Source organism: Neodiprion lecontei, chromosome 1, assembly GCF_021901455.1.
Source record: "Neodiprion lecontei isolate iyNeoLeco1 chromosome 1, iyNeoLeco1.1, whole genome shotgun sequence".
Lineage (NCBI taxonomy): Eukaryota > Metazoa > Arthropoda > Insecta > Hymenoptera > Diprionidae > Neodiprion > Neodiprion lecontei.
Genome location: NC_060260.1, coordinates 28,025,420 through 28,037,953, shown reverse-complemented (window position 1 = coordinate 28,037,953; position 12,534 = coordinate 28,025,420). Strand labels below are relative to the sequence as shown.

General features: G+C 39.9%; 3 protein-coding genes across 4 annotated transcripts; all 3 read left to right on the top strand.

Moving 5' to 3' along the window:
• Positions 1 to 3,542: 3,542 nt before the first annotated feature.
• Positions 3,543 to 5,880, top strand: LOC124292609 (PR domain zinc finger protein 13-like). Of its 2 annotated transcripts, none has more exons than XM_046729739.1 (4): positions 3,543 to 3,971; positions 4,109 to 4,244; positions 4,477 to 5,071; positions 5,209 to 5,880. In XM_046729739.1, exons 1-4 carry the CDS (start codon positions 3,753 to 3,755, stop codon positions 5,450 to 5,452), a joined length of 1,194 nt encoding a protein of 397 aa, XP_046585695.1. In that variant the 5' UTR covers positions 3,543 to 3,752; the 3' UTR covers positions 5,453 to 5,880. The 2 variants fall into 2 exon arrangements, with proteins under 2 accessions (XP_046585695.1, XP_046585694.1); XM_046729738.1 differs by having other exon boundaries at positions 4,109 to 4,361.
• Positions 5,881 to 8,863: 2,983 nt separating this feature from the next.
• LOC107223444 (ATP synthase subunit delta, mitochondrial) lies at positions 8,864 to 10,317 on the top strand. The gene is made up of 4 exons (XM_015663123.2): positions 8,864 to 9,010; positions 9,279 to 9,404; positions 9,639 to 9,836; positions 9,999 to 10,317. The coding sequence occupies exons 2-4, from the start codon at positions 9,285 to 9,287 to the stop codon at positions 10,164 to 10,166; spliced, it is 486 nt and encodes a 161-aa protein (XP_015518609.1). The 5' UTR covers positions 8,864 to 9,010; positions 9,279 to 9,284; the 3' UTR covers positions 10,167 to 10,317.
• A 145-nt stretch (positions 10,318 to 10,462) lies between these two features.
• On the top strand, positions 10,463 to 12,506 carry LOC107223443 (reticulon-4-interacting protein 1, mitochondrial). The gene is made up of 6 exons (XM_015663122.2): positions 10,463 to 10,964; positions 11,047 to 11,279; positions 11,402 to 11,611; positions 11,829 to 11,941; positions 12,046 to 12,313; positions 12,373 to 12,506. Exons 1-6 carry the CDS (start codon positions 10,706 to 10,708, stop codon positions 12,478 to 12,480), a joined length of 1,191 nt encoding a protein of 396 aa, XP_015518608.1. The 5' UTR covers positions 10,463 to 10,705; the 3' UTR covers positions 12,481 to 12,506.
• The last annotated feature ends 28 nt before the right edge of the window (positions 12,507 to 12,534 follow it).

Sequence of the window (12,534 nt, the reverse complement as noted above, 5' to 3'; positions counted from 1 at the left end):
ATTCACGCAGGCAAGTGCAGAAATGGTTGTGAGTTTGTAAATGTGAATAATTAGCTGTACACCCGATGAGGTCGGGTAACCGATGGCTTCGACATTTTGGCGCCGCCGACCCCGTTGCAGAGTCGTTTAGTTCGCTACGTCATTAACCGTCCCCGGTAAGCACTGTGTGCCTAGCCGCACGGAAGGACTCTGGATAAGCCTTCTTCGGAGAATCGAATTTTATAAACTTTGTAGCCTGCACTGGTAGAATATAAGGTAAAAGTAATATGGGAGGAACGATAGGCAAACTCATGCGATAATGATCAAGATTTTACCGAAGGTAGGTACCCTACGTACCTGCGGGAATCGTATAGGTAGAAAGAATAGCGTGCAAGAACCCCTTTCCGTTCGGCTGATTGCCGGACTAATGATCATCGAAGAAACTTTGCTCCCCGCAAAAATGATATATCTTTAACATTCTTTGTCAAAGTGACTCTTGTCAATTTAATTTCTCAAGGAAATTATTGAAATGACGGTGTAAGAGTTAGCAACTTTTCATCGATCGCGAATATTGTTTTTCTGTTTCTTTAAAATATTAATCGCAGCTCAAGGTTAAACTTGAATATAAATTAAGAACATCAAGGTAATAACTTTGGTACTACGCGGAAAAAAATGTCAAAATTATAATTAACATTATGGAAAATAAAGTAGACCGGATTTTTTATTTGTAAACTGTAATCATCCCACCAAAACTTCCCAAACTTTGGCAATATTCATTCTCGCAGTGCGGTTCTGTCTCGTTTGCTGTTGCAAAATATTGGCGAGTCTCTCAAGTTGTGTAAATAATCGCTGGTTGTTAATTTTATCGCAACTTTTATACTAGCAATTTACAGCATCGTCATCTCGATTTTCCTCTACAGGTCCGCCGATCTCCCTAAGGTAATATGACCGGGTAGCCGGGTAAAATAACCGGAAAAATGACGGACCCCTTCGGGTTACGGCGGTCCTTGCTAAGCCGCGTGTATACGCGGATGCTGGATCGGAAACTGGGTGCAGGGAACCACCGAACACTTGTCCGAATCCTCTGGTACACCGACAAACTATGCAGAGAGACGAAGGGTGGCTGGACATGGGTGAGAGGTGGCGAACGAGGGGAAAGTGTTCAGCTTGTGAACACTTGCGAACACTTGCGAACACTTGTGAAGACGCGTTGGATACCCATCATTGCGACCTACGTATATGTCTGAATATATCACTTTTGTCAATTAACGACCGAAAGCATTTTATTTGAAACGATCAACCGAGGATGATTATCGATTTGAAGAGAAAAAATACTTGATTTCCTTAAAGCTAATACGATCATTTGAAACAGACCCTAAAAATATGATTTTATAAAAAATTTATAGACTTGGAGTTGCATATTATGTTGTAAAAATTAACGATATAGAGACACTGCAGATTTCTTCATGAATTTTTTCGAACGTAGAGAATAGAGGCTAATTAAATCTCTCACCTCCTCTATACGAGTTTTTCGTTGTAAAAAATAAATAAAAAAATGGCATTCGCGCCGACCAGACCATATTTTCGATAAATTCATTTTCTTCGCAATATTGCGATACGACATGCCTTCATTTCGTAAAGCGATAATCATAGCTCGTTTTTTAATACGAATTTCTTTACGCTTAGCCATTGTTACACGTGAAAACTTTTCGTAGCACGTAAAATTCAAAAAAATTATACCACGCACTTGCTGGAAATATTCGTACGTTCTGTTCGTTCACAAGACTGTCGAGACAAATTCGAAAGAAAAAATATCAACAGATTCGTGTACAGCAATTGTTTACCTTCATACTTTCAGTGCGAAGCTTACAGCTAGACGTAGAGTTTGATTTATTTTTCATCCAGAGCTTTTGTTTACATCGTATGGAAGTTGACAGTCTTATGTACGATCCGTACGTGCGAATAGTACGTGTTGCAATTTGTTTGATGTTATTGAATTATAGCACTTTTTTCTCAAACCTATCTTGTTTAGCTCAAAATGCAATACTGGGGCGGAAAAAAATTATACAAATCTTTCTAAAAGACTAAAATCTAGGTTTTAATATGCTTTTTAAATTAGCCATAGGAGAAGTCGATAAAAAATTTTCCCCTAAGATGCGGAGTTAATTTCCGGCGGCTAAAAAATAGCCGAAAAACGACCATGTTCAAAAATACGTATCGGGGCCAAAAGAAATTGTAGAGAATTTTCTAAGACAGCAAAATGAAGGTAAATTTCTGCTCTTTAAACCGCCTCTTGAAACGTTTAATTATCTTTATTTTTGAGTCCGCTAACTAACTTTTAGTTTTGCAATAAATTTGGACCGGTGTACTTGAATTTTTGGCCGGCAGTGTATAATCGGGCTTACTTCCGTGGGAGGAACTAACAATACGGTATTATTACGCTGGGATATGCATTGAGATAAGGAAATTCGAAGGTATGAACTAATCGATTCCAGGATCCCCGTATAGATTGATGCAATCGCGAATAGTCCGGATTGCGAGTGCAGGACGACTCAACGAGTCGGCAAGTGCGGCGATAAATAATCTTCAGCTATGATCTATGCAGGCGAGCGCAAGGAGCGAATGAAGAGATGAATTCGGTAATCAAGCGTTGATTCAGATGCGCCTCCCGCCCAGCTAGATCCCCGAACTCGATGGGCGACCAATGGTTTTGCAGCTGGTCCAAACAATGTCCTTTCACATCGGGCTTTTATGGCCCCATCCACGTATCAAACATCAGAATCCCTCGGCCCGTGTCAATGGCACTGAGACGCGGGCCCGTTGCTGCTACCAATTTTTGCCAAAGTATTTTGCAAGGTACGACTGACTGTAAGCGGTAGCTGACAAGACGTTAAATGTTGCTTGCACAACAATCATGGAAGTTAGATCGTGATTGAATTTGGCAACGTTTTTGCGGTAAAAAAAAAAAATTTTATTTTACATTTGACAAATATTTTTAGCCAAGAAAAACTTCATTCGAACATCCCAGACTAAGGTTGAGTACGGTTATGATAATCGTCTAATTCCTCAATCCCGCAACGAATATATTGAAATAGGTTCGTGGCATCGGTCCAATTTGAAAATGCAATTATACTGCCATCGAGCACCACGAGAATTGATTCCCTTAAACGGCAGACAATGATAACCCGGATCACCTAGCATCAATGCGCCGTTGTCGGTCGGGATGGTCCGGATTCAGGCAGGGGGCACTTGGCGAGCCAATATTTCGAGTATGAGAGTAAACGCATCCTGCACCTTGCTACTAGCAGAGGGGGTTCGCCTTTCGTACGCGTGCCCTCATCGAGGCCCCTTTCGAGCCCCCTGATTTCCGAACCACAAACCAAAAGGGGACTCTTTAAATACAATTACACATACGCTTGCGTCCAGTTAGATGGGGGGTGGGGAGCGTTTAGGGGGTGGTGCCGGTAGTGGGGATCTCGGGCGACCGAAACTCATCCCCCCTGTATAAAATGTAGAAGCGGACTACAGGTCGTCATCAGTTGACACTTAGTACTCAAACAACCTTCCTCGCGTATCGGTTCGGACTGTGGAATATTCTCATAGCCGATTAACCGCAATCGGCTTTCTATCAAAATGTTTTCATAAATTTTGCAACCGTACCAAGAAGACGGAATAATAATAAATCGTGTCAATTTTACCAACATTTTGCACATTTGGGAAATAAGCTCGGATTTACGGAGCTGCCGTAAATTCGGGAAGCTATCCGAACTCCGATGTTCGCCAACGAAATACGGAACCTTCACGGATATTACATGTATTCCGTAATGGCTCAAAGTAACCTAATGAAGAGCTTAGCGACCCTGCGGAATACAATTTCTCATAGGTTTGCCCAATCTTCAGTGATAGCCACAACGGCTTTACCTCACGATGCCGCGACAGAGATCGTCGAAATGGATCGGTTCAAGGAGAGTCGCAACTTGCCAATTCGAAACGTAAGTAGATGTACATGCAGCTTGTACTACAGCTCCAACTAAACTTGTCCAAATACTGTTCACGCAAATTTCACGTCGAATAATATTAACGTCGCTCATTTTGATCGAGCTAATAATTTATTTTTATTTCCTGACAGATAGAGGTTATTTTCATCGACGGATATATCCGTCTCGCGAAAGGACAAGAGAGCTTGAGTTCGAGTTGGTTAAAAATGGTCGAACTCGCCAAGGACTGTCAGAGCTGCAACGTTCTATTGGGCTTGGCGGAAAAAGGTGTGATCATAAGAACAATCCGGTATATCGCACCCGGCGAAGAACTGCTTTTATGGTTTAGTGATAAAGTTCTGGCAATGTTAAACATACCGTTCCTCGTTCCAGCCAATATTCAGCGTAGGTTTCACTCTATCTGTAGAATCTAACAACTCTAAAAATCCAACGCTTATTTTATCTACGGTCAGTCCCGCGGCAATGCTCATTAATTTTAACATTTTACTCCTCTCGTCAGGTCAAACCACCTACATGTGTCTGCAATGCAGCACCTTATTCGAATATCCAAATCCGCTGAAGCTGCACATGGCGCTTCACTGCGATAAGTTCGAACTCTCCTATCTCTGGACTCTTTTGGCCGACGAGTTTGAAAAGGCTGAGCCGGAAAGTTTATCCACGGACGCAGTGCTCCCAGCGACGGCATTGTTCGAATTCAAACTGACCGGCTCGCCGACGACATCACCCCAGCAGATTTCACCAATCCTAGGTGACACTTTACGAACTGATTCGACAAATGACTCCCCAAGTTCTTCGATCGGGATTTTACCGGTCGTCGAAAACTTGAGCTCGGGAAATTCCGCGTTCAAGCCCTATTTGCAACCCGCGTTGCAGAATAACCTCGCGGTGCCAATTTACTCGCCGGAAGTAAGGAGCTGCGGATCCACGGTGGTCCAGCCTGCGTATCAAGTGCCGCAGATTCAATTGGCACCGGAACTACACGCGGCGCAGATGGAGACGATCGCGAGTAATCTTGGCAAATCGAAGCAGGGACACCTTTGCATATACTGCGGCAAGGTTTACTCACGAAAATACGGACTTAAGATACACATCAGGTTTGTAGATTTTCACCGCAAGTATTTCAACAAGTAGAGTGCGATGACTGCAGTTTCGAGTATGTACGGAAATCGAGTTATTATCAAATATTCGTCAACGTGGAAATAACGAGTGACTGTTCTACACGTGATTTTAGAACCCACACTGGATATAAGCCTCTGAAGTGTAAGCACTGTCTGCGAGCTTTCGGAGATCCGAGTAATCTCAATAAACACGTTCGGCTGCATGCAGAAGGAGCCACGCCTTACAAGTGCGAACTCTGCGGCAAGATCTTGGTAAGACGGAGAGACCTCGAACGTCACATAAAATCAAGACACCAGGAAGGAGCGGAGAACTTGGCAGTGACAGATGCATCATCCGATGCCATGGACGTCGAATGATGCATTTTGACCCAAACTTGTCTTACCCTTTTTAATGGTAAGATTTAATCAATTTGTACGGAGGATTGAGTTGTATGACAAAGAGATTGCTAGTATCAACAAATCTTTACATTTTTGAACCTCCAGAATCCGACAAACAGGTTTTTAGAAAATGTCAGTCTGTCAGTCTGTCCGATAAACTCCCGCGATGTTCTCAGAAACGCCTCAATGAAAAAATATTTGAAACTTGCAGGATTTTACAATCAATTAATAATGGGCATGAAAACTTGCCTCGACCCGTTTAATTTTGACTTTCGGTTCTACCGAAAATGAAACGTTTCTCAATATCTAACCGACAAACCTATACTTGTTCCTAGTGACTTTTTCTAAATGGACAATCATGTTTTCAAGTGAATTTGTTTGTTTTTAAAAAATTTTATTTATTCGAACAAAATTTTATTACTTTGTTGCTTTTAAAATTTTTGATCTCGTTGCCAAGTTCTATCATGTTCACATTTTTCACTCGGCCGTTTTCGAGATCATCGCGAAAGTTTGTCGGAAAGGACGACAGGCTTTTCCCTTTTGATGGCGATGAAAATTATCGCGAAAGAACTGTTTTGCCGGCTTGTTTAGTTAGTGCAATACTTTTGTTATATACAACTTAAGTATAATGAATCAATGGTCTTCCAAAATGTAAATGCTCGGTGTACGTAGATGACGAACTCACGCAGTACCGTACTGGTAAATTTTGTTTCTACATTGCCAACCTAATCAACTCGGCAGAAAAATTAGCGCTGTGTGAATCCGTGACCCAGTTTGTACGAACACTTTTAACAAAAGTTCAATGCCGATAAAATTTGAAACACTTTCATATCCAATTGCAACCAGTGGGTAATGCGTGTGCTAGTCAATATGATGTGCATAATTATACGTACATAATTACATGAAACTGTTATTTATTTATTTATTAATTCCTATTTAGAATATGGAATACATGCCGTAGAAATAATTTGTACATAATAACCCGCTCAATTATGGGTAAATTGAAAAAAAGGTTTGAATTTTGAAGAACCTTTAATTGTAAATATGTAATTTATTGTCTTTACGCGAAATCGTTATGGATTAATTAATTCGTATTTAAAATATGAAATTGCATTATAATGATAATTTTAATGTACATACACAATAGCCAGCTCAATTACGGGTGAATTGAAAGAAGGTTGCATAGTTTAATTGTAAATAGTGAAGTTTGCGCCTGAGGAAAGCAAATGCGACAATCATACGAGTAACCATCGCCAACTTTTAGCCTGAAGCAAACACGATGGATTTTATGAAACGCTAATAAAAAGCCGCGGGACTTTGCGTGGTAGGTTTGTGAAACACGAGTGGTCAATTTCTTCTCCCTGGGGACGAAAGTGATCTCCCAAGGGACGTAATTGAAGCAATTGTGGACTGCTCATGCGCGAACCTATCTGTACAACACCGAGGTGAAATTTGCTACTTCATCCCGCTAAACTGCTGCGCAGCCTCATTTTTCACGTACGTGTGATAAAAAATTATTTTTGTAGAAAATATAATATATAATAACAGACTTGTCAATTTATGTATCGCACCCTTTAATACCGAACCGTTTATTTTTAAATGTTCATCAAACAGAACTCTGATATAACCAATGTTTGGGTTTGTTATTAGTGTGGTACTTTCAGTTCGCATATTCCACGATGAAGTTTTATAACATTGATATCAACGTTCGTGACTTTGAGACCTGAATTTACCTTTTTTACGTTGCATCGGAAATTAATATTACAAAGCAGAATTTTTTAAATTCACAATTCACGGAACGGCAGATCGAAAATAGTTTCAAATTTCATTTCAACGACAAATCGAATAAAAACCGTAACCCAAGCACGTGCGACTCACCAATTATGTTGCCAAGCAATGAAGGAGTTACTCGAATGTCTCCGCTAAACTCTGGAAAAATCAAAAAAATAAAATTCAAATTAATTTAACAAAAAGTGGCAACATGCGTGTTATACAGTCGATTTGTTGTTATTAATCTAAATATGAGTACCATCGTATTTTCTAACATTTGTTTGCTGTACATTATACATAAACAATAATTCAGATCCAAATGTTGCGCCTCTAATTATATCAAAGAATTAATGTAAAAATATTCTTACTTCCTCCCGGTTGCTTAATTTCGACGTAGTTCTCACACCATCTGTCCGAACCTGGCGTTTAAGTCACAATTGTTGCACTGAAATAAAAATAAAACCATATATTTAGTCACATAAATCATTCGATCAGATATCTTGTCGGTATAAAGAGTGTCGAAACAAAATATTTGGACATAATATCCAAAAGGTTTTCAGAAGTCTAATCAAATAAATATGATTACATATCTTTTGTTTGTCTACAATAAAGCGATTGGTGCAATCATATAAGATACCATAAAATTTTGTGGTTTATCTTACGTGAGAATTGATATTACGTGTCATAAAAAAATTCATTACAAGTTTTCAGAAACGCAATACATATATGAAGAATAAATCACAATCAGCGATCTGCAGCGTTCGCATTTGACTTTAAAGTATAGAGACTACTGCGTAATTACAGCAAGTGTAGTATAAATACAGAACAGGAATTTTGTTACAACATGAGAATATAATAGAATACGAAACAATGGATCGTAGTACGGATTGGCTAGAAGTTCGCAAAAACTAGATAAAATAATCGATCCGAACTTCGAAGAATGACGAAGATTCATAATGATGAATAAAACTGCAATCGTTTGTTTACATACGAGTTACTGCTGTGCCACGCACCGTGCAGCATAACCAGAGCTACATGTAAACAAACACATCTTTGGCTGCTCGTCCGAGCCCTTATCTCTTAGCTAACGTTCCGATCGATTCTGTTTACATGTTAAAATTTACAAAGCTAACCTTGCACACAACAGTAAAAGGGAGACGGAAGACTCACCTTCAATATTTGCAGGCTACTCTAGTTTCTACGACTTATTTACTATTCGGGTCACACATCTCTAATTTGCAAATCAATTACTGAATACAAGTCCAATACGAATATACCGACCAAATTATATGATGTAACGCGAATATTTCGATTTCAGTTCCGAAGCGTCGAAGTTCGTAAGCCCGATAGCGTTATTCGAAAACAAAAGACGCCACCAAATCTTTCAAACCGAGCTGCGAGAAACAAATACACAAGTCACGTGATCCTTCCCGAATTGCCGGCACCCGCGGTGTCAGGCGTGTTATTCCGAAGCAAAGGGTGTGCTTCAAAATGCGGAGTCGGTACTCCGTATTTGTTGACTTCACGTTTATGGAATTAGATAAAAACTTGCGCTTGTCACGGTTCGTATATCCAGCCGTCTGTGGCTGGCGAAGTTCCGACTTCAACTAGAGAGTTGTTCGACTACGTAGTGTGTGATCCGCGACTCGAGGCACCGGAAATAATCCCTAGCCAAAGTAGCAGACGACGCAAGCGCACAGCAGTTTTCTGTTGTCGGCCCATCTTGGCTTTGATATATTATAAAATACTGGTTCATTTGCTAGTTCAGTAAGTTTGAACGAATATTTGAAACTAATAACAAGTAAAACTAGCCAGTCGCTGCGACACTCTTTCGAAGCAATAATAAACGCAAGTCGTTGACATTCCAATGTATAATGTCGCTATGTTGAAACATAGTTAACCAGTTTGCTGCTTGATGTCTGTGATGTAACAGAGTACCGCGACATTAAATGACTACTTCGAAGAACGATTACTTCACCTCGTTATTAAATTCTCACACAGACGTAGGCTAATTTTTTCTTAACTAATATTTCAGATCAAAATGGCAACCATCTCTCGTACTCTTCGCCCATTCCTAAGGTCAGTCCGAAGTCATGTCAGAAATTACGCCGAGGCATTAAGGGATGATCAGATGAAATTCACCTTTGCTGGTGCGAACCAGGTGAATATTTATACTATTTTGAATCTCCGATGTGTGTTAGAAATTAACGGCCACGAAGCTTCCCTTAGAATGTCAAATTTAGATGCATGTCACTTCATGTTGTCGTTAACCTTTGCGGCTAATGATATATGACCCGGCGAATCATTTTCTTAGCAACTACGCAATATTAGATCCTCTCTGAGGTGCCTACCCTTGGTACGAAAGATATTTTTATAATTGCTCCTTCTATGCTAGGTATTTTATGATACAAAACCAGTCCGCCAAGTGGATGTGCCATCGTTTTCCGGAGCCTTCGGTATTTTGCCAAAACATGTGCCGACTCTGGCCGTCCTTAAACCAGGAGTAGTCACAGTATATGAAGAGGATGGCACAGTTAAGAAGGTATTCGTTTCATCCGGAAGCGTCACAATTAACGATGATTCTAGTGTACAGGTGAGTGCAAGCAGATAACACTGCACACATTTATGTAATAAAGGTCAGAGGCAACGATATTGAGATGAAAGTTTGCAAATTACTTTTCTGAATTAATAAAGTTTGGGAAATCTTTGTTGCACATCTAAATCTTTGATTTCTTAATCTTTTTCTGTTCAACAGATTCTGGCAGAGGAAGCCCATCCAGTAGAAAATCTGGATAACGGAGCTGCCAAAGAAATCCTCTCCAAGGCCCAACAAGAATTGTCCTCTGCCTCTTCAGATAAAGACAAGGCAGCGGCAGCGATTGCAGTCGAAGTTGCCGAAGCTCTTGTTTCTGCTACACAATGAACTTTATAAATAAATTTCCTTGATCGGAGACGAGTTCGCATTGTACTCAAATCATAGCATTAGTATGAAAATATATATATACATGGCTTACTTCATTGTAACTACACAATTTCTTTCAACATCCGTACAATAAAAGTAGAAATTGTATGAACACTGCTTCGCCACCGGCTTATCTTACTTCAATTAAAAATCACGGTACACATGCTCTGATTCGGGACGAAAAAACGGTAGAGAAAAGAATTTCAACACTTCTCATTGTCAGTTCTCCAAGCCGACAAGGGATGACGCTATGCTCTGTCGAGCTAGATTAAAAATCAAAATTTGTACATGCTACTTATCGAATTTTTAACATCATTGAAAAACAGGGGCATAATATTTTTACCCGGCGTCGTAATGTATAGACATAGGTAAAATAAATAGTTACAGCACGACGCGTACTTTTTTCGATCCAGTCGATGTTTGTGTGAACCTAACCTAACAACTGTCGGAGGTACCCTTCAAGTGGGCTGTTACTGTTATTTCCGAAAAGTCATCGATAAATGATGTTTGTCTTGCGAATAACGACGATAGGTGCGAGGCCAGTAGTTCGGTGTTCGCGAATACGTTGTTTATCACAACTGTCAAGAAGGTATAAAGAGAATAGTGAGACAAAAATGCAAGCCTGGCAGATACACTCCTACGGGGGTTTGTCAGATCTCAAATTATCCGAAGTCAGAATACCGATAATACGAAAACCCGGGGACGTATTGATAAAGGTTGAAGCGAGCAGCATCAATCCCATTGATATTTCCATGTCCCGTACGTAATTCACGAAACCGGTCATTTGTGAGGTTCGAAAGTATTCTTACGAGTACGATTACATGCCTACTCCTTCTTGTAGGAGGCTTCGGCGCAACCATTTTCAATGCACTGCGTAAGATAAAAGCTATGAAACTCGACTTCGATGGACAGATAGAATTTCCCTTGACATTAGGGAGAGATTTTTGTGGAGTCGTTGTATCAAAAGGGCTCGATGTCGGAGACAGATTAAAACTTGGTGAAGAAGTGTGGGGAGTTGTTCCCCTCGAAGAACAGGGATGCCACGCCGAATACGTTGTTGTGGATAGTAAATTGGTAAATAATTTTGAAATAAAACTGATCTCAAAGAATTTGACATTATTTAAGTGTATAACTCTCTCTGTAATTGATGAATCAATTTACCATCAATGACATGAACTGATAAATTATTTTATTAGGTTAATCCACGGCCACAAAATTTATCGTATACTGAAGCCTCCAGTATTTTGTATGCAGGACTCACTGCGTGGTCTGCGTTATGGATAACAGGAGGCTTGTCATGCAAAGTTAATATACCAACATATCAGAATAAGAGGATCCTTGTTCTCGGTGCATCTGGTGGTGTCGGTACCTTAGCTATTCAACTGTTGAAAGCCTGGAATATGCAGGTTTGTAAATATCAATGCTGTGAAAGCATATCTTTAGAATGCTTCAGAGATAAGTTCAACTTGAGAAGAGAAAAACGTCAGGAACACTGTAATAGTACAGGAAGGTAAAAGGTTTTGACAGAATTGCTGTGAAACTGGGATCCAGCATATCGGATGACACCATCTTTTGACAGAATTATACTACCCCAAAAGAATTGAACATTATTTTTGAATTCAGGTAGTGGCAACGTGTAGCACTGACGCGGTAGAACTGGTAGAACAACTTGGAGCCCACGTGGTCATTGATTATAATGACCAGTGTGCCGATACCAAAATCGCTGAAGAAGGGCCGTACGTAATTATCGAGATAGTGAAAAATCATTAGCGTGCTTAACGCAAATGTGTAGAAAATGCAGAAACTCGATCACACAGCTTAAGTACGACTGTTATTTCAGATATGACATTATTTTGGACTGCTGTAAACAAGGAATAGACACGGTCCGAGCTAAAGGCTATTCTTACAACACGTACATAACTTTGAACTCGCCAATGTTGAAGAATTTTGATGACTTCGGTGTGATAGGTGGATCAGTAAAAAATATAGGAGATGTGATCAAAGACAATGTTCCTTTTTTCAAAGATAAGACTTCAGTGAAGTGGGGATTTTTCGTTCCGTCTCAGAAGGGGATTAATATGATTCAAAACTTCGTAGAAAAAAAAAAGGTACATACAGGAGATCTCTTTGACTGAAGGTGATTTTCAATAATACGTATTTTTTTCAGATTGTACCTGTGGTTGAAAAGGTTTATCCATTTTCCGAGTTACCTCAAGCTTATGAAAGAGTAGATAAAGGCCATCTACGTGGCAAAATCGTAATTGATATGAAGTAGAAGTTGGGAGTAAACTTTTATAATAAACATTCGTGCAGTCTTCTGCGAGCTCTA